This window comes from Microtus ochrogaster, unplaced genomic scaffold, assembly GCF_000317375.1.
Source record: "Microtus ochrogaster isolate Prairie Vole_2 unplaced genomic scaffold, MicOch1.0 UNK2, whole genome shotgun sequence".
NCBI lineage: Eukaryota > Metazoa > Chordata > Mammalia > Rodentia > Cricetidae > Microtus > Microtus ochrogaster.
The window spans coordinates 24,076,859-24,103,522 of NW_004949100.1; the positions used below are offsets into that span (position 1 = coordinate 24,076,859).

General features: G+C 37.0%; 1 protein-coding gene across 1 annotated transcript in view; it reads right to left on the bottom strand.

Moving 5' to 3' along the window:
* Positions 1 to 268: 268 nt before the first annotated feature.
* The window catches only part of Sugct (succinyl-CoA:glutarate-CoA transferase), a 663,319-nt gene continuing 636,923 nt past the window's right edge, over positions 269 to 26,664 (bottom strand). Inside the window, exon 13 of the mRNA XM_005365470.3 lies at positions 269 to 643. Coding sequence (XP_005365527.3) covers positions 480 to 643 — 164 coding nt within the window. The 3' untranslated portion in view covers positions 269 to 479. The remainder of the gene's footprint in view (positions 644 to 26,664) is intronic.

Sequence of the window (26,664 nt, forward strand, 5' to 3'; positions counted from 1 at the left end):
AGAGTTCTGTTTTTTTTCAGGCTTGTGTGGGTAGGACAGGCAACCATTTTAAGGCATTAAGGTAATTAAAATAAAGGGGGCTTTTTCCAGAAAAAAACTATTTTTCATGTTTGGTTTTATTTTCAATTGACAAATCAAAACTACAGTTTATAATGTGATATTTCCATACACGTGTACATTGGAGAGGAATCAAATCGAAAAAACATTCCTTTACCAAACGGTCACAGTTCTTATGGATGAAAACAATAGAATTAATCAAAGTCCACAAATAACAAATTATTTTCTGGGGAGCAAAAGGTCAAAAGAATAGTAAGGTTTTCAATGGGCACTAGACTTTAATTCTAAAGTTACCCCAGAGATTCCAGGCAGGAAATCTGCGGTTCCTACTCAGCCTTTCAGTGGGATCAAGACTAGGGACAGGCATGCACAGAGCATAGTCTGGGCCAGCCAGGGGCAGTTTTCTGATGCGGTCTCCTCTGTCACTTGGTTTCATGTTGTGCTATCACACCAGAGCAGAGTAAGTCCCCAATAGCCCTGTCATCATATCCGAGGACCTCTTTCAGAATGTGCTTGGTGTGCTGTCCCAGCAGGGGAGGTGGCTTGGCCTCTGACATCTTGAACTTGTTGTATCTCACAGCTGGACCTGTCGACGAAAGTGAATGAAAAAGTCAGTTGATGACTGACCCTGAGAAGCTAATTACTCAAGTAATGGAGCATTTCCAATGGACTTCAAGATTTTCTGCATTACACATGCTCTTGAATGTGCACCATTGTTTTTTGTTGTTGTTGTTTGTTTGTGTCATTTGTTTTAGATTTTTTTCTGGGAGTATAGGGGAGGTTCTTGAAGCTTTGATTGTAAGTCTAGCCTTTAATGTCTGAGCCATCTCTCTAGAGATGTAGCTTTCCTTAACCCAAGTTCATCCAAATGTGCAGTGATCTTCTGACCTGCACATCCATATGCAGTGGTCTACATGTCTGTGCCTGGTATGTTCTTAAGCTACCACAAACACCTTGAGGGGTAGAATATTGATCTGGGAGGACTGTAGGTCCAAAAGCATGATGGTCGTAGAGTCAAAGTGTCTGTGATGCTTGTGATCTGGCCCAAAATGAAGGTAATGCAGAGTGATGAACTCACTGTCTACTACACAGTTCTAAAATTGAGTTCTATCTGTGTCAAATCCTGACTCAGACTCTTGTCCTTGGCTTATAGTGGTACTGGAAGTGGTACTGAATACTGTCAGAGACTTGTATTGGGACCTTGGGATTCATATTTTTTAGTAGAACCATCTTGGTCAAATTACTTACCCTCTTGGAGCTTCATATTCCACAACTGTAATATAATCATGTTTACCACATAGACTTGAGGTAAGGATTTAATTGAGCAAACAGAAAAAAAAAAACACTAAGTAAGAATTCCATAACCTATAATAATACACAAAACTTGCTGGCTATTATGCTTAGGAAAGCCATGAAATCTCTCTTGAATCTTGCAGTTTAAGGGGATGAAGATATTTACTGTCAGATGTTTGACAGAACTGAGTCATTGTAAACAGAGGAAATCTAGCAATACCTTCAAAAATAACTAAAATTGGTTTTATTATTCCCATTCTTCACATAACTAAAAGAAAGCTGGGAGAGGTTTGGCACAAGTCACGTGGCTGACGGTGTGAAGATGCAACTGTAGCCACAAACATGGCCTCACATTAAAAGCTGTGTGTTCATTTTTCCTAATATGATCCTCCACGGTCAAGCTGGGCATTTGGGAATGTATTTCAACAAAACTCATCTTTGTTTCCTCATTCTACATTAACTGTCTTTTATATCTCATGTGATTAGACTTCAAGGTTGCAAATTAGGTAGCAGTCCCTGCAAAGGTTTGTGAAGTAGCACATTTCTGCCTCTAGAGAACTCATTTGAAGGTTCTAGCAAGAAAGCACAGCTAACTATTCATGTACTCATGATTGAAAACTGGTCCTTATCCTTCAGGGAAGGTCATTTTCTTTGTTTTTTTTATGCAATATGATAAATGTATTCTAAAATGGTATCAATATACAAAATGTCTTGAACAAAATGCATGATACAATATATTATATTATACAAATACTATACAAAATAATTTTGCATAGGTGTACAAATATTGTGAACAGAAATAACAAATATAATTTGAACTTGTGTCAATGTACAAGAATCCATACCAATGTAAATTGTCCATAAATAATAGCTCACAAGTATTCACTCTATTACTCACTATTATTATTATTAGTGTGAGTAAGTTCACACTAATATACCTATTATCCCATTCAATTTCCCCTCTTTTTTTTTTAAATCTCTGGGCCTACATAATTTCCACACCAACCCCCAACCCTATACAAGTAATAAGCTGTGTTTTCTAGTGAGTCTTTGTTGCCTTCCACGGTTCCTACGATATAAAAGAAATGGTGGTCATGGGTCAGCCACAAGAACAGTAGCAGTGGAGTGAAGGCAACTGGAGTCTAGAAGCTCTGTATGCCACAAGGAGCAGAGCCAGAGAAGCAAACCAAGTCGTTTGGAGGAGCCCAGAAGACGGCGAGTGAGTCCCAGATAACTGAACATTGCGTTATTTATACTGTTGGAGTTCGGTTTTGCTTGGCTCAGATTGTGACTGTGTCCTGGTTCTTCCCTCTAACCGAGAGTATTTCTTTTATTTTTTATTTTAATGGAGATCACAGTTGAGGGACTTTGAATTTGAAAAGAAATTGGCTGTTTTAAAGGGACTGAAAATTCAATGTAAGATCTCGGTGGTAAATAAGAAAGGAAGGGTTGCAGCTTAAAAAAAAAAGAATGGTGACAAGCCTCTGTTCTTTGATTTTTATGAATGTGGACTATGCCTCTGATTTCCTGTATCACAAGACCTGTATATACAGTAGAGACTGCTGTAGCCTACATTTTACTGATGAGAAAATGAAGGTTTTTATAGACTAAATTGATTTTCTAGGTTAAGCTAGGATTATAACCAGTGACAGATCTAGGATAAGAACTCTAGTTTTGACAGACAAAATCCTAGCACAGAGAAGAAGCAAACACAAAGTCCTACCACTAATCAAGAAGCTATTTGTGGTTGGTACCTGCTGGTAAAGAGAAAATGGGTTTTCTCTGGTAAAGTGACCCTGAGTATATCAACTATACCCCAAGGCAAGCTCCATGTCCAGGAGTAATTGATCAGTACAAAATGGAATTCATGGTTTTTATTTGTTTTTACTTTTATTGTTTTGTTTGTTCAATTGTTAGATTTTTGATTTTTTTAAGTTGTTATTTTGAGAGAGAGGAAAAGACCATGAGTTTGGGTTGGTAGGAAAACGTGGAAGATCTGGGATGATCTTGGAGATGAGAAATAATATGATCAAAATATATTGTATGAAAATATTAATAATAATAGAGGCTACAGTCTTTAGTCTACATAGTCTGTGTTTGCTTATTCAAAACAATTATTACAATTAAATATGTGTGGATAAATATTATTTACATACTAGTGATTTTTATCCATTAATTTATTCCACTTACAAATTTTGAGTAGTTATCTCTTGATCAAGATTTGGTCTAGATTATTTCATTCTGTATTATTCTATAATGTATTCTTGACCCTGCTCCCATGGAGAGATTATAATTTGCAACAACAAGGCAAAAATAAGCAAATTGCTATAGTCTGATAAAAATCAAAAATAATTATAAACTAAGGCTATAAGAGAAAAAAATGCTATGAACATAGTGGACAAGAAAATGAAAAACTAATAAATGAATGGAACACTCAAAGACAGCCAAATTGATGTCACTAGGAAAGGCTTTGAGAGTTTAAAAACTGTGCCATTTCTTGCTTAGTCTCAGATGTGAGCCCTTGGCTCGCTGCTCCCACTTCCATGTCTTTGTTCCACTATCATGGATTCTAACCCCCTGGAACAGTAAGCCCAAATAAATTCATCCTTCTACAAATTGCCTTAGTCATGGTGTTTTATCACAGCAATAGAAAAGTCCTAACACAGAAGTTGGTACCTGAGAGAGAGCTATTGCTGTTACAGAACCAACAATACTATTTTTTTTTTTTTTGAGTAATGTGGAAGACTTTGTAACTTTGGACTAGAGAAGTGATTGAAGGATGTAAGTGGACATTAATGTGTCATCCTAGTAGGTGTTTGGAATACGATAGTGCTGAGAGCTATGTGGGCTATGGAGGCCCAGTTCAAGAGGTTTTCAGAGAGAACAATATTGGCAATTGGGCTAGAGATTATTTTGTGATATTTTAAGAGGAAAAAAAATACAAAAAACTGCCTTTTTTCAGTCCATGTCCTAAGAATTGCCTGAGGATAAATTTAAAAGTATCTTAAGTGGAATAATATTGATTTGACTGTTGATCTACATTGGAATAAAGAGAAGGGTATCCCCACAGCATATCCTCACTCAGCTGCCTACCAACTTGTGGAAGAGAGAATACGGCATTTTCAGCTCCTGGAAAACAACCACAGTCACAAATTGGTAGTAATGTAATTCAATGTCCATCACAGGAGTCTCTGCATAAAAGCCCCAAGAGGACAAGAGGCCCTGGGAAGCCATTTCATGAAGCTGAATAAGTGTAGTCTTGCTTGCATTGGAGATCCCAAGATGTTGGAGACGCACTGCTGTGAGATACATGTTAGAGAGAGCTGCATTCAGGGAGAGGAACCAGCCCAAGACGGTGGTATATGTTGCAGGCAGCAAAGCCAGAGCAATCTAAGCCCTTTAACACTAGCTAAGAATCTATGGAACTTGATGTTTGTCCTGATGAGATTCAGTCTTATTTTTATCAAGTATTTTTTTCACTATGTCCCCATACCTCCATTTTTGATTGGTAATGTATATTTTGTGTTTTTATGTATTTGAAATACATAATTTAATTTGAGACTTCGCCAGGAGTCTCAGAAGAGATATTAATCTTGGGACTTTTAAGAATTGCTGTGGTTGTGCAATATTATGGAACTTTTGAAGTTGAACTAAACATAATTTCCATTATTACGTGGCCACAGGTCTATAGAGATCAGAGAGTGCAATGTGATAGAATGCGATATTCCTCACAGTCTCAAACATTTGAATACTTGAATCCCAACTCAGGGTATTGTTCAAGTAGAGTTAGGAAGTGAGGCCCTGCTGGAAAAAGTGTGTCATTGGGCCAGATTTGGGGAATTTAAAGACCTGTGCCAATTCTAGTTTGCTGTCCCTGCTGGGTGCTTGCAGGTGAAGATATGAGCCCTCAACTTCCTGCTTCTATTAACAGGCTTTCACTCCACCATCGGGGACTCTCACTCTCTGAAACCATAAGTTCAAATTAACTCTTTTTCTAAACTAACCTTGGTCATGGTATTTTATCACAACAATAAAAAGTAACTGATACACACAGTAATGAGGAAAGAATGGAAGGGGAATGCTTCGCATTTAAAAAGAACAACTGGTACAGCCACTTTCCCGAGGGGGAGACTAAATGAAACAATGGAGAAGAATTAAAACAAGTCAAGGGTGGGTTATTTGGATATACTAAGTTTGGGTATCTATGAGACAAGCAAGAATTAAATTTTAACACCATTAACTTCCGAACTCTCAAGTTTAGGGATGAGATATACCAACCAATATGTATGTAGGTATATGTATGTATATATATATATAGATAAACCAACTCATTCCTAAATATATATGTTAAATATCATTAACATTAAAATGTCTTCATTCCAAAGCATTATAAACAATGTACTTTTTCAACATGTCTGATACTGAGGTTTCCACAACTGGTCAGAATGCAGAGACCAACTGATTGTAGGGTGGGTGCCTAGTCCCAGTTGATAGATCTACTACATAACTCCTATTTAAGGCTCATGGAATATGATGGGAAAAGGGTAGAAAGATTTTAAGAGCCTAAGGAAAGGAAGTGTACTGTGAGATTGAATCTCCTAAAAATACAGCGAAACTACACCCATGAAACCTCAAAAATATTCGGATATTAGGCGTAAAGCAAAGGATAATGAGCCTATAATCCATGACCCCAGAAAATCTAGGCAACAAGGTGAACCCTAAAAGAAACATATCTAGATCACCCTGGAAAGAGGAAAGAGACAAGATTTATGGAGAAAATTGATTGCATGGGGGTGAGGGAAGAAGGGTGGAGGGAAGGGGAGGAGGAGGGAAGAAGGTGAAGTGGGGAGGAAAACTTGAGGAAACAGGATGATCGAGATGGGGGAAGGGCAGAGAGGGAAAGCAAGGAAAGAGATATCTTGATTGAGGGAGCCATTATAGGGCTATCAAGAAACCTGACAAGAAATTCCCTGAAATCTACAAGTGTGACCCCAGCTAAGACCCTAAGCACTTGTGGAGAGGGTGCCTGAACTGGTCTTGTCCTGTAGTCAGATTGATAACTATCTTAAATGTTCTCATAAAAGCTTCATCCAGCAACTGATGGAAGCAGATGCAGAAATCCACAGTGGAGCACTGGACTGAGCCCCCACAATCCAGTCAAAAAGAGAGAGGAACAATAACACAAGCAAAGGGGTGAAGACCACAATGGGAATACCCACTGAAACCGCTGGCCTGAGCTAATGGGAGCTCATTGTCTCCAGTTTGACAGTGGGGAAACCAGCATAGGACCAAACTAGGCCCTCTGAAAGTGGATGACAATTTTATGGCTGGGAAAGTCTGTAGGGCTGCTGGCAGTTAGATCAGGATTTATCCCTACTGCTTGTACTGGCTTTTTGGAACCTACTCTTTGGAGGGATACCTTGCTCAGCCTAGATATAGTGGGGAGGGCCTTGGTTCTTCCTCAAAGCAATATGTTAGACTTTGTTGACTTCCTTGTCTGATGGAGTAGATGGGGGATTGAGGTGAAAGGTAGAGGGAGGGGGAGGAGGGATGGTAATGGGGATTGGGATTGGTATTTAAAATGAGGAAAATAGTATTTTTTTAAAAATAAATTATAAAAATGAGTATAAAATACACCTGCTTAAGCAAGATCTGAACAATGACAACAACAGACATACTAATGTGGAAGAGGAAAGTCTCATGGGTCCGGCTCATAGGCAAAAAGCTACAAGCAACTAATGACTGCTTGGAGGAGAATTAGTCTTCCCCAGAGATGAACCCTGTAAGTTTTTAGACAATACCATTGGAAACATACACATCCAAGAAACACTAAGAAAATTCAGCAGGTTGTACATGCATATACACAATTAAAGGAAAAGAAGCCATGGATTTGAAAGGGAACAAGGGAAATGCACAGGAGGAGAGGGAAGGGATACGTTTAAGCTATAAATATATTTAATTTTAAAATTGAGAAAAAAAACCTAAGTTGTATATTTAGACTTTTCTATACTGTCAAAGCTCATTTTGATTTTTAAAAACTGGTATATAAAGTAAATTTTTCTTATGGCACTTTCATGTATTCTAATGCTTTGGTTAATTATCTTCTCTACTCTCCTTATCTCCCTGCCCCCTCCCCAATATACTATCCTGGTACCAATAATCCCCTTTTCAGGCTTATATAGTATGTGTACTATTACCCCCTCACCTCTCTCCCTCAAAGCTTATTTTTTCACCTCTCTTGGGCTCCAAAATAATTTTTTTACTTACATCAACATGACCACACTTGAATCTACATATGAGCGAGAATGATGACATATTACATACTATTTTTAGTGCTATCCATATCTAAATTTCATGATTTCATATTTTTTAATAGCAGAATAAAATTCCATTGTATATATGTGCCATAATTTATTATCCATTCATCTCTTGGTAGATATCTAGCTCCCAGACAATGTCTATTGTATCAAAAATGTTTTGTGTCCATAAGAAGAAACTTAAATAACTAAAAAACAGTCTCTCTGAAGTTCAATGTTTAGAGATAAGTTCAACTATTTGTAAAAAAAAAAAAAAGCTACTATTTTTGTCATTAGTTTATGTTTATAGGTGTTTTGCCTGCATGTATGTCTGTGTGCCATGTGAATGCAATGACTGGGGAGTCCCTAAGAAGGCAATGGATCTTCTGGAACTGCCTTTGCAGATGGATGTTGGTAGCCATGTAGGTGCTGGGAACCTGAACCAGGTCCTCTGCACAAGTAACAAGTGCTCATAATTGGTAATTGCTGAGCCAGCTTTCCAGCCCCTGGCCTTGGTCTTTAACAGACCAATCTCTATTGCCTTCATGGTCGAACTTAAGACAGTTTTACTTTTGAAAGAATGCTTCGCTTTTTTCCCCACAGCAAAATACAAACAAAGCAACTCACAATTCTCTTTTACTTAGAGGTAAACTAAATGCAGTGTTCTCCCTCTGTGCTAATAAAGGCAGTCACAATGAAGCACGCAGTAGACATCCATGCTATACTGTCTTCCTCTTAAAGTGGAAGGTGCTTTGGAAGCATGCCACTTCGTTTACTTCTTTAACAAACATTAGTCATATGCCAGACCCATTGGATGTGTTTTGTATATTTGCTTATTTGGTCCCCAGGACAAAGCCAGAACTCACTCTCATCACCTCCAATTAGCAAATGGGGACATCTGAGAGTTGCAGGGTGGTATCACCTGCTCAGGGCTGCAGACCCAGTGAAACAGAGCTCCAGGTAGTCTGGCCCCTGAACCCCAGTCCTGTGTGAATCTGCTGCACGATCTCCTTGTATAAGAGCAGCACAAGAGCGGGAAACCGTTATTTCAGTTTGACAATGAACTGAATTCAGGTTTCCTAAAGAAGAATTTGGCAAGCATAGCTTCAAGCTTCATCAGTCCATCAATCTGTCTTCTTCCTTTTCCTAGATTAGAGACCTTCTAGATTTCTTATGATACCCGTATCCACGAATATCTCATTATTTAAATTACATTGTTAAGTGTCAATGCTCCCCATTAGAAAGTCATATAATTACATCACCATCAGTCCCTAACAGTTTCTCCTAGTTCTACGAGGCAATGCTTCCCAATGCCCTTCTTTCTGCTCACTCTGAAAGAAATGAAGTTTCTGCTGTGCTCTCTGGAAATCTGTCTGGTTAAAGACACAGGGAAGGCCAGTGCCTGGCACACTAGAGAATTCCTCAGACTAGCCATGTGGAGTTTTCCATCTGTGGTTTGAGGCCCTTCAGTAACAAAACCCTGGCTGCTTTGTCTCACCTCCCTTTAGAAAACCTCCATAATTCTTAGGCTGAAAGGAGATCTACCCAATCTACGTGAGCATCCCAAGCTACCATTTATCCAAGTTCAAGCCACTTATCTGTAAGCCAGATCAACTTAATAACACAAACAGTTGCAGGAAACAGAGGTAGCCAAAAACATGTGGGAAACCATAATGAATATTCAAGTAACGGGAACATAATACCACATCATCCTGAGGGAAGGGATTTGAACAGTCCCTTTTTTCCAGAACTGCATGCACCTCCTGTCTTAATGATGCATTTCCAAAGCAGTGTAACACTCTCTTGCTCACTCTGCCTCACACTAAATGGCAGCTGATCAGCACAAAGGGTTAAGTAGTTAACACAGCAGGCATGTGTGATCAGTGGTGGTAAGAATAACTAGAACTAAAACCAAATATATCTGCTTTTGCTTACTGTATTTTTTCTTTTTAATTTCTTATATTAACTTTTCAAGAATACTTAAAAGCAAACATCTGTCAAGTAATGTATGAAACATTATCTCAAAATGTTTTTATTTTGACTGCTTTGGCCCTTTGCTAAGATCCATGCTGTGGATAGCAAACATTTCATCTTCAGGGCTTACTAGTGTAGCAAGAAGCCAAACTTCATTTTTCTAAAAATAATGATAGCTTAGTATCAAAACATTCCACAACTTCCCCTTCAGAGATTGAATCCATCATTATAACAATAACAATATTTTTTATATGGCACCTTTCAGCCATATAGCATCCAACTTGCCAAATGGGACCATACAGTTAGAACACATTAAACCCATTAGATGCAAGATAAAAACCGATTAAGACCATTTAAATAGCATGTAAGAGAGGCCATAAAAGAACAAATATGGCTTGGGAGATCTTGAACCAAAGAACTCAAACAATGGCACTGCTTATGGGGTCAAACATTCCAGAAACTCAAGGCAGCATCTGGTGTGCGCCACCAACTGTGCTGAGTCCTCAGTGCTTCACTTGGAGTTCAAAGGCACTTTATGTAACCTTTATTCTGATTCATTTTGATTCGATATTTTTAAAAGATTTCGGTTTTTAATTATGTGTACTTGTGGGTGTCTGTGTGGAGGAATATGCATATGAGTGCAAGTCCCTGCCGAAATCAGAAGCAACAGATCTTCCTGAAGTTGGAGCTACAGGTGGTTGCAAGCAACCCTACGTGAGTCCTGGGAACCGAACTCAGGTCCTCTGGAAGAGCAGTCAGTTTCCTTAACTACTGAGCCACTCTCCAACACTCGACTCATTTTTTTAAAACTCAATACCACTATTAGAGTCTCATTTCCAGCTATTTTAGTGGTTCCATGATAGTCATCAGTGCTGTTCAACAATTTTTCAACTTTTACCTTTTAGAAATATAAATGCATTATCTGTTTTGACCCTTGTTCAGTTGGGCCAGGCCATACAAGTTCTAATGAAGTGTGAATGGATGGTATTAGACTACTCCCTGCAGGGCAGAACACTTGCTTATCACAAGTATAGGGCTCTCCTTTCTTGACTAGCAAAGTAAGAGATAGTAACTACTTCAGCAATCGAAGGCTCTGTGAACTCAAAATGGACTCAGCATGAGCACGAATTACCATGTTTAAAAACACTCTATGCTCCATCCTGATTGTGATCTGTGCCTCAGTTTAGTACAGAGACCTATATGCTGCAATCAGACAAGACCTTCACTGAGCAACCTCTGAAAAACTAATTCAGTACAACATTCAAAATACTTTGAAGCTGCATGATAATAGTTATTACTTATCAAATACTTACACATGTTAAGCATTTGGCAGGATGCTTTCCATATATTACTGTGTCAGATGAACTAAATGACACAGGTATGGTTAAAAGGTATGATTAAAATGAAACCCTTTCCTCAAAGGGAAAGTAATGTTAAATAACATAATCAAAATTGCACAGCTTATCAACTAAAGAATTTCATTAGAACTTAGGCTGTCTAAATACAAAGTGTATGCTTATTAGTACAAGGATGTACTTCCCCTCTGCATAATGTAGAAGAAAATCTGGTCTCATATCAGTGGCTGAATAAATACCGCTCTTCGGCAGATGGTGTTCAAAAGCAGTACTGTTTTATAAATACTTATATATTTTGTGGTTGCTAATCTACTAATGCATGTATCTTTCATTTGAAAAAGGAATGCGAAAACTTGTATTTTTGATTTATTTCTCTTATTCTAATCCACCAAAATGTCATAGTAGATTATCCATTTCCTATAGGAAAAATATATGGCACATAAGGAAATGCTATTTGTATTTACTAGTGAGCAGGCTGTGTCACCTCCAAGTACACAACCCAAACTTTCTACTGAGGCTTCTGAAAAATGTCCTGCTGGAAGGTGGTCTGTCCTACAAGTCTCTTGCCAGCACTCATATTTGTTTCTAATTGTTTCTCACACTTCTGAAAATGTTAAGGAGGGTGAAGAAACACCTTGCTGACAGCATGCTCATTGCCAAAACAATCAGCTCTTTCCTTTCTTTTTGCCTTCTAAAATTCAACTGTTCGGTACAAGCTCTTTGGGTGCATTCCCAAGAGTTTGTTTGGTTAGACTTCACCATGGAAAACAAAATTGGTTCAGCTGAAGTCTGTAGCCAGAACATTTTAAGCTTCATAGACCTTCAAAGGAGTGACCTTCTCTTCACCTCCTCTGCCTCTGTGCTCCATTAAGGAAAATACCGGAAGATGTTTCCAGTCATAGAATCCAGATTGCATTTCGATTCTAGTTGAGAAGAGGAACCGAGTGGAGTTGGAGCAGGTGGCCATTTGAGGCTCTTACCTCAAATGAGCTTTGGAAAGTTCTTCTGTAAATCTTTGAAAGTCTTTTGCAACGTAATAAATTTCTGGACTTCTTGGTTCCTTATTAAAGGAGCCAGCTTTATTTCTACATTCTTTCTTTCTTCTTTCCCAAGAATCTCTACAATCAGACAAATCATAATTATATTCAAAGAAGATTGAATATAATTAGGTCCCTAACCCTCCTGTTGAGAGTATGAAGATGAGTTGACTATATGCCAGAAAAACCGATCTTTGTACTTCCGTTCTCTTGGCCCATACAGTGCAGGTGGAAAGTCTGAAGAGGTCTGTGCTCTCCAGACATCCGTCTCAGCTGCTATAAACCCATCTTCTCTGTAACAGCCCGGTGTTTCTTTGAAATATGGCAGCTCCCAGTAGTTCCATGCATGAAATAGCTCCCCGACATGTCTGACCTTTCCTGTAACCTCCTTTGTCCAAAGCATCCTACGATATGAGAACAACTTGTTCACTCTTTCCCCCACAATCGTTCCAGCTGCTAAAGATCACTAACCATGTCCTGGATTTGGTACATAGGCCAGCCTAGGATGCTTCTTACCTGGACAATCCCCAAGTCTATACTGTCTTCAAAGTAATTCAGGATTACCTATGGTGTAGCTTTCCCCGCCCCCCACAGCACAAAGGAACATCTCTCCTTTGACTCCCCATAATCTTTTATCTACTTTATTATCATGCATCAATCATTCTCTTGTAATTTTGCTGAGACCAAAATAGATCCCTATTTTAATATCCCCCAGAATTTTCACCATGTAGAGTAATTTTAAAATATAGCTGCCAAAAGAATGTAAAAACAAACAAACAAATAAACAAAAAAAATCCTATTAAAAGATTTAGAAATAAAGCCACTCAAAATGTAAAAAAGAAAAACCATTATAGAGAAATCAAAGTTTATGGACGGCTATATTTTGTGTACATTTCTAAATATAGTCATCTTGATTCCTTTTTTTAATATGTCATGTCCAATCTATCAATTAATTCTATTGACTACCTTCAAAATCCAACCAGCGTTTAAAAACAACCTGGTGTAGTTATCACTACCTCTTGCTTGGATTTGTGTGTAAGGGCTTCATGCCAGGTGTATTCTCAACAAAGAAGATGGAAGACAAACAGCCTTTAAATAATTAACTCCAATAATCTTATTCTTCTACTCAAAGTCCTGTGAAGTCTTTCTTATTTTGTCCTTTAACAATGGGATCTAGGTTCTGCCTTACCCATAGCTTCCCTTGATCTCTCTTCTGTGCCTGCCTGACTTTGCATAGCCACAAAGACCTCTGTCTCTTTAAAGCACACTTCTAAATGTCTCTGTATACCGTTTGCTCTACATGGAACACCGTACTTCCTGAAATAGCCTTGAATCATTCCCTCCTGTTCTTCAGATCTCCTCAGCAGATCTAGCAAAGCACCACATGTCTTTCCTTATTTCATTTCAGTTGCCCTAATACACACTCACAACTCCAAATTACAGTCCAGTAGTAGGGAGGTCACAGTAGGAGGGGCTTCAAACACCTAGTCCCACCGCAATCACACTCCAGAGTAGAGAGAAATGAAGGCATCCACACTTGCTTGCTTGCTTTTTCGCAGCTGTTTCTTGCTATTGCACAGTTCAGAATCCCCTGATGGTGCCATAACAGTAGGCTGGGACATCAATCAAAGAGACCAAGTCAATCCACCAGTGACATCCCCACAGGGAAACTCCCACTCCATTCTAAGACATCTTAGCCCTCTTTAGGTCGTAGTTTTTGTTTCTCTATTGTACTTTAAAGAAATCTACCATTTTCATCATATTCCTTTAGCTAGAGTGTACATGTCTTGATGGTGGGGAGCCTTGACCTGCTTTCCTTAAAAAAAATTCTGAAAGACAAAGAATGAGTGACTTAACTTAATCTTAGAATACATTTCTCTGATGTCTAAAGCAATGAAACTCAGGGTGTTGGTAATTTCATATCTCAGGATTCTAGCAAAAGAGTCCCACTAAACAGACTTAAAAGCAAGATAAAATATTTTATTATTATGAACCCAAATAGGACCATGAAAAGAATGTGTTTAATCCACTCAGACTTGAGTTTTGTGCATGGCAATAGCTTTGGATCTATTTACAATCTTCTATATGTTGACATCTAGTTATGCCAGAACTATTTGTTAAAGATGCTTTCCTTTTTCCATTGTACAATTTTGGCTTCTTGGTCAAAAATTAGGTGTTTGGATTAATGTCAGGGTCTTCAATTTAATTTCATTTGTGTGTGTGTTTGTTTTTATGCCAATACCAAGCTAGTTTTATTACTATACATCTATAGTAGGGTTTGATGTCAAGGATAGTCATGTCTCCAAAAGATCCTTTATAGTATAGGTTTGTTTTAGCTATTTTGTTTTGTTTTTTTTTCCCTCTTAGCACTGTGTTCATAGTGCCCCATAGGTTTGGGGTTTTTGTACATTCATTTTCATTGAATTCTAGGTAGTCTTTAATTTTTTTTCTTTATTTCTTCCTTGACCCAGTGGTGATTGAGTTGAGTGTTATTCAGTTTCTATGAGTTTGTAGGCTATCTGTAATTTGTGCTGTTGTTGAATTCTAACTTTAAGCCATGGTGATCCAATAAGATACAGGGGTTTATTCTAATGTTTTGTACCTGATGAGATTTTCTTTGTGACTGATTATGTAGTTAGTGTTAGAGAAGGTTCCATGAGAAGAAGGTATATTTTTTTTTGTGTTCAGATGGAATGTTCTATAGATTTTTGTTAAGTTTATTCGAGTCATAACATTTGTTAGTTCCCTTATTTCTCTGTTAAGTTTCTGTCAGGCAGACCTGTCCAGTGGTGAGAGTGGATGTTAAAGTCTTTCACTATTAGTGTGTGGGGTTTGATGTGCAATTTAAGTTTTAGTAATGTTTCTTTTACATATCTGGGTGCCCTTGTTTTGGGGGCATAACTGTTCAGAACTGAGACTTCATCTTGATGGATTTTTCCTATGATGAATTTGAAATGTCTTTCTTCATTTCTTTTGATTACTTTTAGTTTGAAGTCTATTTTGTTAGATATTAGGATGGCTACACTAGCTTGCTTCTTAGGTCTTTTTGTTTGGAAAGTCTTTTCCCAACCCTTTACTCTGAGGTAATGTCTGTCTTTGAAGTTGTGGTGTGTTTCTTGTATGCAGAAGTAGGATGAATCCTGTTTTTGCATCAATTCTTTCAGCCTGTGTCTTTTTTATAGGCAAATTAATTCTATTAATATTAAGGGATATTAGTGATCAGTGATTGTTAATTCCTGTAATTTTTGGAGTGTGTGTTTCCCTTTTTTTAGGATTTAATGGTATGGGATTATCTATTGCCTGTGTTTTGCTGGGTGCAGCTAACTTCCTTGGGTTGGAATTTTCCTTCTAACATTTTCTATAGGGCATGGTTTATGGATTGGTATTGTTTAAATCTGGTTTTGTCATGGGATATTTTATTTTCTACATCTATGATGACTGAAAGTTTTGCTGGGTATTGTTGTTTAGGCTGGTATCCATGTTCTCTTGGTGTCTGCATAATGTGTGTCGAGAACTTTCTGGCTTTCAGAGTCTACATTGAGAAGTTAGGTGTAATTCTGATGGATCTATTTTTATATGTTACTTATTCTTTTTCCTTTGCAGCTCTAAATATTATTTCTTTCCTCTGTATATTTAGTGTTTTGATTATAATGTGGCAAGGGGACTTTTTATTTTGGTCCAGTCTATGGTGTTCTGTACGTTTCTTGTATCTTCATAAGTATTTCATTCTTTAGGTTGGAAAAGTTTTCGTCTATGAGTTTGTTGAATGTATTTTCTGTGCCTTTAAACTGGTATTCTTCTTCTGTTCCTATTATTCTTAGGTTTGATATTTTCATGGTTTCCCATATTTACTGGATATTTTATGCTATGACTTTGTTGGCTTTAATGTTTTCTTTGACCAATGAATCTATTCTCTATAGTATCTTCAACACCTGAGATTCTCTCTTCCATCATCTGCATTTGTTGGTTATTCTTGCATTGGTAGTTACTTTTTGTTTACCTATATTGTCCAATTCAAGATTCGATCAGTTTGTATTTTCTTTATTGCCTCTATTTCAATTTCCAAATCTTAAACTGTTTCCGTCACCTGTTTGCTTTATCTTGGTTATTTTTTTTTATTTCATTAAGAGATTTATTGATTTCTTCCAATATTTTTTGCTTTTTCTCTATTTCTTTAAGTGATTTTTTTCCACTTCCTCTTTAAAATCCTCCATAAGTTTCATAAAATTATTTTTAAGTTGGTTTTCCTCTGCTTCATCTGCATTGGGACGTTTAGGTCTTGGTATTGTAGAACCACTAGGTCCTGATGGTGCCATATTGCTCTTTAGGTTGAATGTATTCTTTCCTTGGCATCTACTCATCTCTCCCTCCAATAGGTGCAGGCAGTGTTTTTGCCTCTTGGTCTGATCTGTGCAGGAGGTGTTTGTGTCTCAGGGTGCCACTACTTCGCAGGGAGAGGAGGACGGGTTTGTGGGCAGAGTGAGATTTGTAGTTTACATGGTCTGATGACACATGTGGAGTAGCTTGCCCAGAGAAGGATCGTCTACCGGCTGGCTAATGTGGCTGCGATTGGTGGGGAAGGGCATATAGGGTATGCCCCTGGCATAGGGCCTAGAGACTGGAGTGGGCTGTTCAGTTGGGAGGCCAGTCACTTACTTCTTGGTCTGATCAGACAGTGTTTGTGACTATTCTTTTATTAAAATTATTTTTATTTATATTTGGAAAATAATAATTTTAGTTTTTATTTATACAAAAAATAATTTTTATAATTTCACATTACTTTTTCAAATTTCTCTTTGCCAGTAACTGTGGTGAATCTCATATAACTATGATAATAATACATATCTGTTGTGTATACAAGCATTGATGTTTTATTTCTTTTTCATGGTCCCTTTTCTATGGTCTCTTAATTAACTACTTTGATGCTTTCAAAGTACACTGCTAATTACCTTTTATATTAATTCTATTGTTATTCTATCCTGTTATCTTTCAAATGTTTTAAGTCATTTACCATAGGTAAGAAGGGTCTAATTAACATTGAAAATCTGAAATGTTAATTTTGTTTTCAGTATTTCATTATAAATATGAACATGGTCATTTTCAATGCACTAATTAGATTTCCAACTAGTTAGCTTCCTCGTCAGTGGGAATCTTTACATTTTCTAGGAATACTAACTTAGGTCCTTTTTCTACCCAGTGCAGAGCTAGCTTTAGCCCAGGCTAGCTGGGAAGGCATCCTTTACACACTGAACTTAACTAATTTTGCCTGACTGAGTAACAAGATAGCTTAAGTAACCAAAAGACATGAAAGGGATGAAAGGAAGTCAAAGGTATATTGTTAAATTAAAAGAAAATTTACTGTACCAGTATACCCAGATGGATTATAAACAGTAAGTCAAATCTTTGCCTCTACAGGACCTCCTTGGAGGTTCTTGATCTAGATTTGAGCATGCTTATTTTTAGGAGTAATCAAAATATTTTCTGTGTTTTCTGTGTGATCATAACCCACGCCATAGTTTTTTTAAGAATTTTTTAAAAGATAGCACAAATATAAACCTCCATTAATCAGATCCCATTAATATGATCACATATTCTAAATGACAAGTCGCAAATACAAAATGTTAAAATTGTTGGATCTTGAAGCTCAGATATTTGTAGAATCAAAAGACTAAGTATTTAGTATAGAGTAGAGAGAGCTCCACCTGTAAAATGCTAAAAAGTTTACAATACAACCTGAGAACCTTAATTGAGTCAGGAGCACCCATGTTAAAAAAAAAATACCATTGAGCATTTGTAAACCCACTGGATGGGAGAGACAAGCAGGTCACTAAGATTTACAGGCCAGCCAGCCGGGCCTAATGAGTGGGCCCAAGCTCCTAGAAATAGTATCTCCAAAGACAGGGATGGCTCTTGAAGATAATATCTGAGGTTTATCTCTGGACACCACATGCAAGCACACATACACACAATAAATATGTATGTAAATAGACAAATAAATAAGAGTTGGTCAATATAATAATATATAGGTTTCAATTGTCAGGCAGTTCTTGAAAACTGAAAGTCAGAGATAATTTGCTAAATAAGTCAACAGAAACTTCTGAAAGAAAGGACATATATGGCTTAGTGCTTATTGTCCATCTTGGGGAGAAGTCAGGTTGAGAACTCACTGTAGAAACCTGGAGGAGGAAATGAAACAGAAGCCATGGAAAGATGCTGCTAACTGGCTTGCTCAATGTGGTTTTCTCAGTCTGCTTTCTTAGACTCAAGACCACCTGCCTAGGGAGTGACCACTCCCAGTGGGCTATGCTTGTCTACTTCAGTCATTAGCTTGTCCACCAGGCCAATCTGATGGACACATTTTGATGACTCTAGCATAGTTCAACACTACGACATTTTTCCCCCATTCTTTATTATTGAAAACAGGTTACCATAAGGAAGGTAGATGCCTCGTTGCTTTTGGTATTTATTAAAATGTAAACAAAAGGCTTCCTATTCCTATTATAGCTTCCTTATACCAAAAATAAGCAAAAAAAAAATTCAGAGCTTTCCAAATAACAACTAAATCAAGATTTTGACAATTGAATTTATCTGATTTTGGGCAAGAATGTCAAAAATATTACTGAGACAGAAAATTCAAAGTAAAAAAAAATAAATAAAACACAATACCTTAAAGTTCCAGGTTTGGCAAAACCAGAACAACTCCGTTCTTCTCAGAGTCTCTGACTTACAGCTAAACACACTGGACAGGTAACAAAGCTTGTGGAAGCTCTTCAAGATGGAAAGGAGGGGTTGCACTGCCAAGGGACACTAGGGCTAGAGAAAGAGCATTGTGCATGCTGCTTGTAGGTTTTGTTGTTTACAGATGAACATAAAAACCTTTGAGCCAGAAGCATCTGAAAGCAAATGCCACAAAAGGCCTATTCCTCTTATCCAGAACACCAGGACACAGTGTACCAAAAAGATGCACAGATACTTTTGACAATACCTGCCCTACTTGAACCAAACAACAGTCGGGAAAAATTCTACTCGCACAGCCAAGTAATTCCAGTTGGGTCAAGAAGTCTGAATAATGTCTTAGAGTTTCATAATATCCAAACATCTCATAATATCCTAAATACAGTTACAGCTCCTCATCTAGGAAAATCACGACTTGAGTGAGAAAAGGCAGCTAATGGATATCAGTGCCAAAACCAATAAATTAATGGAGTTATGTGACAAAAATTTTCAATCAACCTTCATAAAAATACTTTGCAAGCAGTTATGAATTCTCTTGAAACAAATGGAAAATTAAGAAATTTTAACCAAAAAATACTTAAAAGAATTAAGTATGAATTTTGGAACTAGAAATACAACCAGAAACCCTACCTCGCCACAAAAACACTAGTAAGTTCTACAAATGAGTGAAAATTATATAGTTTGAAATCTAGAAGTGTAATTCCTCAAGCAGCTTTGTTTTGGATCAGGATTACTTTGGCTATCTGGGTCTTTCATGGTTCTATATGAACATTAGAGTTTATTTTTCTAATTTCTATGAAGACTGTCACAGAGATTTTTATTAGAATTGCATTGAATCCATAAATTGTGTTTGGTAGGATGGTTATTTAAAAACATATTAATTATATCTATCTGTGAGATGGAATATCTTTCCATCTTCTAGTCTTTCCCAATTCTTCATAAATTTCATATCTTCAAAGTTGAGGGGGTAATACTAATGTTGAGGAAGAAAGGGAGAATTGAGAACAATTATTATTATAAAGCCATAGGAAGATGTTATTTTATGTTTACATAAAATTTATATCTAATGTATATTATATTTATACATAGAGTTTATGTGAAGCTATGCTATTTCAAAGTAAAAATCCACTTCCAAAGAATTATAAACTATCTAACAAAATCCTCTTCAAGTTGTTAGTTAAGGGACTCCAGAAGTCTTCCAAAAAGCTACAGGCTATTGCCATTGCCATTGACTGACTCACAGAAATTGAAGTTAAGACTTCATTGTTGAAGACACCGCATGTTTTTAAAACATGGCTTTGAAGATTTGAGCTGGATCTGACCCATAAGCCTATTGCCTGAGGAACTCTTGGAGTATCTGCAAGAATTAAGAAAGCTGTCAATAGAGAAAAATAAATAAATGTCCTATCCTCTGTAAAACCTATGAATCACATCAGTGACTAGCCTGTAAGACATCCCTAAGGATGCAATAGTGGCACATGTCTTGTCATAATCAACAACCATTTAAATGAACTTATTGCCCACTCAAATGAAAGGAACTCACAGCTGATACTGTAAATCTGGTGAACTGTCTGTGGCGTGGTGGTTGTGGACCCTAGAGGAGAACCTACATACTACTGCTACTTTCCCTAGACCAGTACAATTCCCAAGTGCATTCTAAAAGACCACCCTTACATTCAAAGCAAGCGTTACCTTCCCCTCATCAAAGAAGCTGCTTTTTACAGCAGGTGGAAACCCTCACAAAAATCCAAAACTGCTCAAAATGCAGAGAACAATTGATAGTGGGGGTGCCCATTCCCACCCAGTTGATAGAGCTACAAAACAATCCCTACATATAAACCTCAGGGACCATCGTGGAAGAGGGGGCAGAAAGTCTGTAAGATTCATAGGATCAGAATATCTGCTGTGTGTCCTGCCTAGAAGGCGGCCTCTGCAGCCTCTCTTCATATCTTTGAGATCTTCCATCTTTCCACCTCCTTTTCTATTTGCTGCTCCTTGATGTTTACAAGGTGGTCTAATTATCGTAGGGCTAAACATTCACCTGTCTCTTGTTCTCAGCATTTAAAAGAACCATGGATTTCTGAATTCACCACTGTTCACTGGAAAGAGAGCCTTCTCCAGTTACAGCTAGAGAATCATTCATCTATCCATATAGATATTTCAAAGGCAGTATGACATGTCTACTTAGCTAAACAAGAGAAATAGATCTCCATTTATATGATTTTCCCAGTCATGTGTCTTTTGTTGTTTTTCCTTGGGTTTACAGTATTAAACATGTGTTTCTTCCTATGGAGTCATGGAGAAAACTACTGTATCACATCATGGGAGTATCAGAAGATGGAAAGAGGGAAGGCGGGGCTGAAAAGTTCCCCAAATTTGGTGGAAAGTATAAAGGCAATGCTGCAACAAGGAAACAAACTTCAAATGGGATCAATCTTAACCAAACATGCTGAGCAGAGTCATAATTAACATTTGAAAACAAAGAATGCCAGAATGTCATTAAAGGCAAGAGAGTAAAAAGCAGCAATCTACCCAACGGGAAGTAAAAAAAATGTAAAGATGTCAGTTCTTACTAGAAAGTGTGCAGAGCAGATGCAGCATGCTTTAAAAGTACTAAAACAGGGCCAGTGCGATGGCCCAGAGATAAAGGCTCTTGTCTTCAAGCCTGACAAATCTGATCTGGATGCCAGGAAAGCACATAGTTGAAGAAGAGAACTTATTTTTGTAGGCTGTCCTCTCCAAAACAGAGGTTATCACAAAAGTTAAAAATATGCTGCCCAGAAAAAAAAAATTTTGAATTTAACAAATAACATAAAAATAAAAGGATAAAATATGTTGTATCATATAACACTAATATACACAAAGGCTGATAGATCTGATGATAATGACATAATACTTCTAAATGTGAACATATCCTACAAGAGAATAATAGAACTTCAATTTTAAAAAAGCAAAAGTTGATAGTACCATGAGAATAAATGGCAGATTACAAAACTCTTCAACATACCACGTTGCAAATGAAAAAATTACCAATCAGACATCAGCATGGTATAGAAGAAATGAACAGCACAATCAATCAGCAAGAACAGAAGAGACATTTGAAGGTTTCCAAATAAAATTCACCAAGAGTCGCCATATCCTGGATCACGAAACAAATCTCATAAACGTAAATGACCTGGAATCTGCACAGGAGTTTAACTCCATTGCTGGGGTCTGACTATGCCTGCACTGGACCCACTTCTATGCCTTATCCTTTTTACACAGAAACAACCTGATAAGAAAGATTGTGTTTGATTTGTTTTGGTCCCAGTAAAAAGTTCAGGACACACAGACCCCCCCAAGCCCTTATTCCCTAACTATTAAAACCTTTATCAGTTTCTGAGGTAAGTCCCTACATTAGGGTGGCCTTGAATAAGAGAGGTTTCTAATGATTCCATGATCCTAAATTCCAAAGTATTGGTAAAGTTACACTCCTTAAGATCTCTCTTTGATTCATACATGGCTATCTTCTCAAAGTGTCTTCCTTTGTCTTCCACTATATTTGTCTGTCAAAATATCTTCTTCTTATTAGTGCCCTAGTCATTCCATATTAAGCCTCACCATAATTATATCCCTTAATTTAATTACATATTTAAAGACCCTATATCTAAATACAGTTACATTAAACAGTGCAGAAGTAATATCAACAAATGAATTTTAATTTATACAAGCCAAGAAAAAACCCAGGCTAAACCCCTTTCCTTGATCATGTAATTTTTGCATTCTATTTTGGAGTCACTATACTCATTTTGGAAATTTCAATATGTGAATAATAAAATATACAAAGAGTATATTCCATGATTAAATGGAATTCATTCTAGTTATATGAATCTGATTGAGCATACCAAATCAGTCACTATAATCCACCACATCAATAGGGTAAGGAGAAAAGTCTTATGATCATTTCAATGTATTAAAAATATTTCAGCACCTAGTGTGAAAAAAGTAACGATAAAGGGCACCTTCTCAATGTGGCTCTTAAAAAAAAGTTGAGAAAACAAACACAGTAGTAAAATCTACCAGATACTATCTACTCATCATAAAAGAAAATATTTCCTCTAGGATTAAAAACAACGTAGAGATACCCTCCTTTACCATTCTTATTTAACAAGGTATTGCAAATTCTAATAAAAGTTTATGCAATAAAGCAAAAAAAAAAAAAAGAAAAGGAATTACAGTGAAGAAGTGAGCCATACCCATTTGTGATGACATACTTATCTGCAGAAAACTCTAACCAACAAAATCACATAGACAAATTCTCTTAATTGAGGGAGGTGGGCAAGGGCTGTGATTTTAAAATAAACATACAGAAAGCAGTAACATTTCTATGTGTTATCAAGGAAAATGGGGAAACAAATAAAAAAGTACTATCCCTAATTGTTCTATAGAAAGTAAAATGGACATTAATTAAATATTTCATATACTGATTATGCTGAAAATTGCAAAATGCTCATGAAAGAAATAAAGCTCAAATAGAACAGATATACCATTCATAAATTTCAAAGATTCATCTATTAAGGAAGCCATCTATTTCTCAAATTTTCATATATACAATGCGTACTTCCTTTCAAAATCTTAAAATAACAAAATGATCAATGGTAATTAGTAGTGTTTGAAAGTAATCAAACACTGAGGATGGATGAATAGAAAACCAGTGAATCTAAAAGGACAGTACGAGGAATTCCTGTACAGAAATTAAATGATATGTTAACCACCAAAGTTATATCTTTCAGGAAATTCTATGGAACTGAACACAAAAATTCAAGTCAAATAACAATTGGTGAAATGTGTTTAAGATAAATCTGTCTCTTTGTATTATAATGATGTCAGATTTTAAGACTGGGTAAGTTTTATTCTCATAATTTTATGTAAATCCACAATTATCTCAAACTAAAAACATTTTAAAAGCTATACAAAGAAAATAAAAATCCAAATTATGAGGGGACACACGGATGTGAGCCAGTTCTAACTTGACTGAAAGTCAGAGAGCTCATCTTTGCTCTTTCAAAGTTGTTGACCAGTGTGGATACACATCCTGACCTAGTGTGTGGTTACTTGGAGTTTAGGACATTACGATGACCCATAGAGATGGATCTGCTCTACCCTAACTAAAAATCAGAGAATTTGAGCCTACTTCTGCTCCTTCTTTTAAAATAGGAGGTTTGACATAGAGAGTGGTTGCCTACAAGATACTTGGTCAAGGGTGTGTTTAGTGCATATTCCTGCCTTAAACATCAAATACTTTACTCGGGAAATAGTAGTTTGACATCTCAAGTATTGAAGCAAGGAACTGTTCTTGTTGTCCTTTGTGTCATGTTAAAGCAGTCTTTTGCTTCCCCCCCCCCTTGTATTGGGGTAAAAAAGCAGTTAAAAATTAAACAAGGGAAAATTCAGTATTCAGAATTCACTGAGTTGTCCTCCCGGTACTATCTTGCATTTCTGTGTTTCTTTCTTATCTCTGTTCCTCCTGCCTAACATTTCTAATCCACATTCCCCTACCCTAGAGTGTATGAATTTTCTTGAAGCTGGTCTTCAACATGAAATTATAGCTTATGCTTGATTAATGCTTTTCATTTGTTATTGCAAATCATTTTTGTTACTCTATTGCTTACTCCTCTTGTTACTATGACAACATAGCTGACAGAAATAACTAAGGGAAGAGGAGATTTATTTTGGATCACAGTTTGAGGGAGACTGAAATCCATAAAGGCAAATACTAAATATCACAGGACCACGTCCAGCATCTGGGACTCATGATGACATCATCTCCACTCTAACAGGTTTGGATGTCCCTGTCAATTCAAGGTCATTGTCTTGGACACAGTATTTCTCCCTCTTGGATTAATTCCATATTATGTCTGTGGCTTTAATTGGATAATGTTCCACAGTTCTGGAACAATTTCCTGATGTCTCTTTTTAAACTTAGGCCTCACCTTCTCAACTTTATACAATGACCTCATAGAGGTTCCTTAACGAGAATCTAATCCTATCACATAATGGCTCATCTTAGTTGCTATCTAGGACCTTTGTCTATGATCTTGTATCTCTTCAGCTGTGCATGCCTGAAAAACAGCGTGAACACTCTACCAAAGATCTGACAGCTTGAGGAGTCGTCTATTTCTCTTCTACCAAAGCTGTGGGAGGTTCTGTATGACTTGGTGGCTGATCTGAGAACAAACTTCCCTGGGAAAACATTTTTTGGAGCATGATCACTTTGATGATTTTCAAAGTTCAGGCTTTATCTTCCCAAATGAATTTGCATTGTTATGAACTAGAGTACCAGAGGGAGAAATTGCTTATTGGTGCAGTGCAGAGCTTGAGGTTTCTCTTTAATGGCACTAATCTCAAGGAATCACATCTTCTATCTCCACACCCACCTTGCGTGAAACTTTAAATTTGCAGGCTCCTTTTCTTACTGTACTCTCTTCAGTTTCCTGCTCCTTCTTACTATAAATCTGAGTGAGAACATAAGCAGTAATCATACCCCATCCGGAATGTTATACTACTTTGAAATTTCCTCTGCTAAAGTTTACATTTTGGGACTACATTACATTTTGACTCATCTCTTGCACACTTGCACCAAGTTTTAAAATATGAGAGAAAATGTCTAGGACCTTTGCCAACATATATTATGGGTTAAACTAAGATTTAAGAGTTAGCTAATAAGAAGTTAGAGCTAATGGGCCAAGCAGTGATTTAATGAATACAGTTTCTGTGTGGTTATTTCAGGGTTAAGATAGTCAGGTGGCCGGGACAAACAAGCAGGCCCTCCTCCAACATACCAGTGTATTTGCAATGGTCGTTTTAACCAAATTTCCCCAATCTGACTAATAGGGACAACTACACTATCTGTTTGAAACATTTCATATACTAATTATAATAAGGTCTCTATGAAATGACCTACCAACATACTTTTGAACACTTCTGATGATAAAGCCATCCACCTATTCTGCACTGGTTGCAAAATTGTAATCTGTAGAAAGATATAGATCTTTCTCTGTATAACTAACAAAATTCTAACAAAGGAAGTCAACCGTATGTCCTTTAATATCTCTTACCCACCCAACCCTCAGTTTATAACTAGCACAATATGCATCCAACCATCCATATGTCAGTCCAACTTTACCAGGATGAATTCTTCACTTCTCTGTTTTAGCCATAGAGACAGATACCTTTGAATCTCAATTTTATTGAATTTCCTAAATGATACTTCATACTTCCCAGGAGGTTAAAAAGTCAACATGATTTTTTTAATTTAAAAAGATGAGAATATTTTCACTCCACAAACAAAGAATTAATTTATTCGCACAGGAAAAGAACTAGGCAATAAAAGTCTTAGCAATCTACAGAGTGAAACAACACCAAAAAAAAAAAAATGCAGTGGTTCTATTGATTGCCAAACAATAGTATAGTGTGGAATCTTGCCTAACTGAATTTAGAGTGATCTTTGCCACAGTCCTTCACCTAATGGAAAGCCCTTTGCAGTATCTGGGTTAAAGGGGAACTTAGCACTCCGGATGCTGCCTCTATTACTGTCCAGCTGGGATATTTCAGACCCGAATCTCATATGAACTTTCTCAGCTCAGGAACAAAGAAAAGTTTGCAGCACCTGACCTCAGATCAGGTGACTACTCATTAATGAGAAGCATAAGTAACATCTGGGAAAGGAAAAGTTCTTGAGAAATATTCGCAATTATTCTTAATGTTTCTCCCAATTGAAAAATGTTTGTGAAGATTATTTTAGTTTTAAAAATACAATGTAGTCCAGGAGTATAAAACAAGGGGTCTGGGGAAACTAGGTAGTACATGTACCAGTACAATTTAAAATGATAAAGCACTTTACAGGCTATCTTCTCCAAAGAAGAGTCCTATAACAAA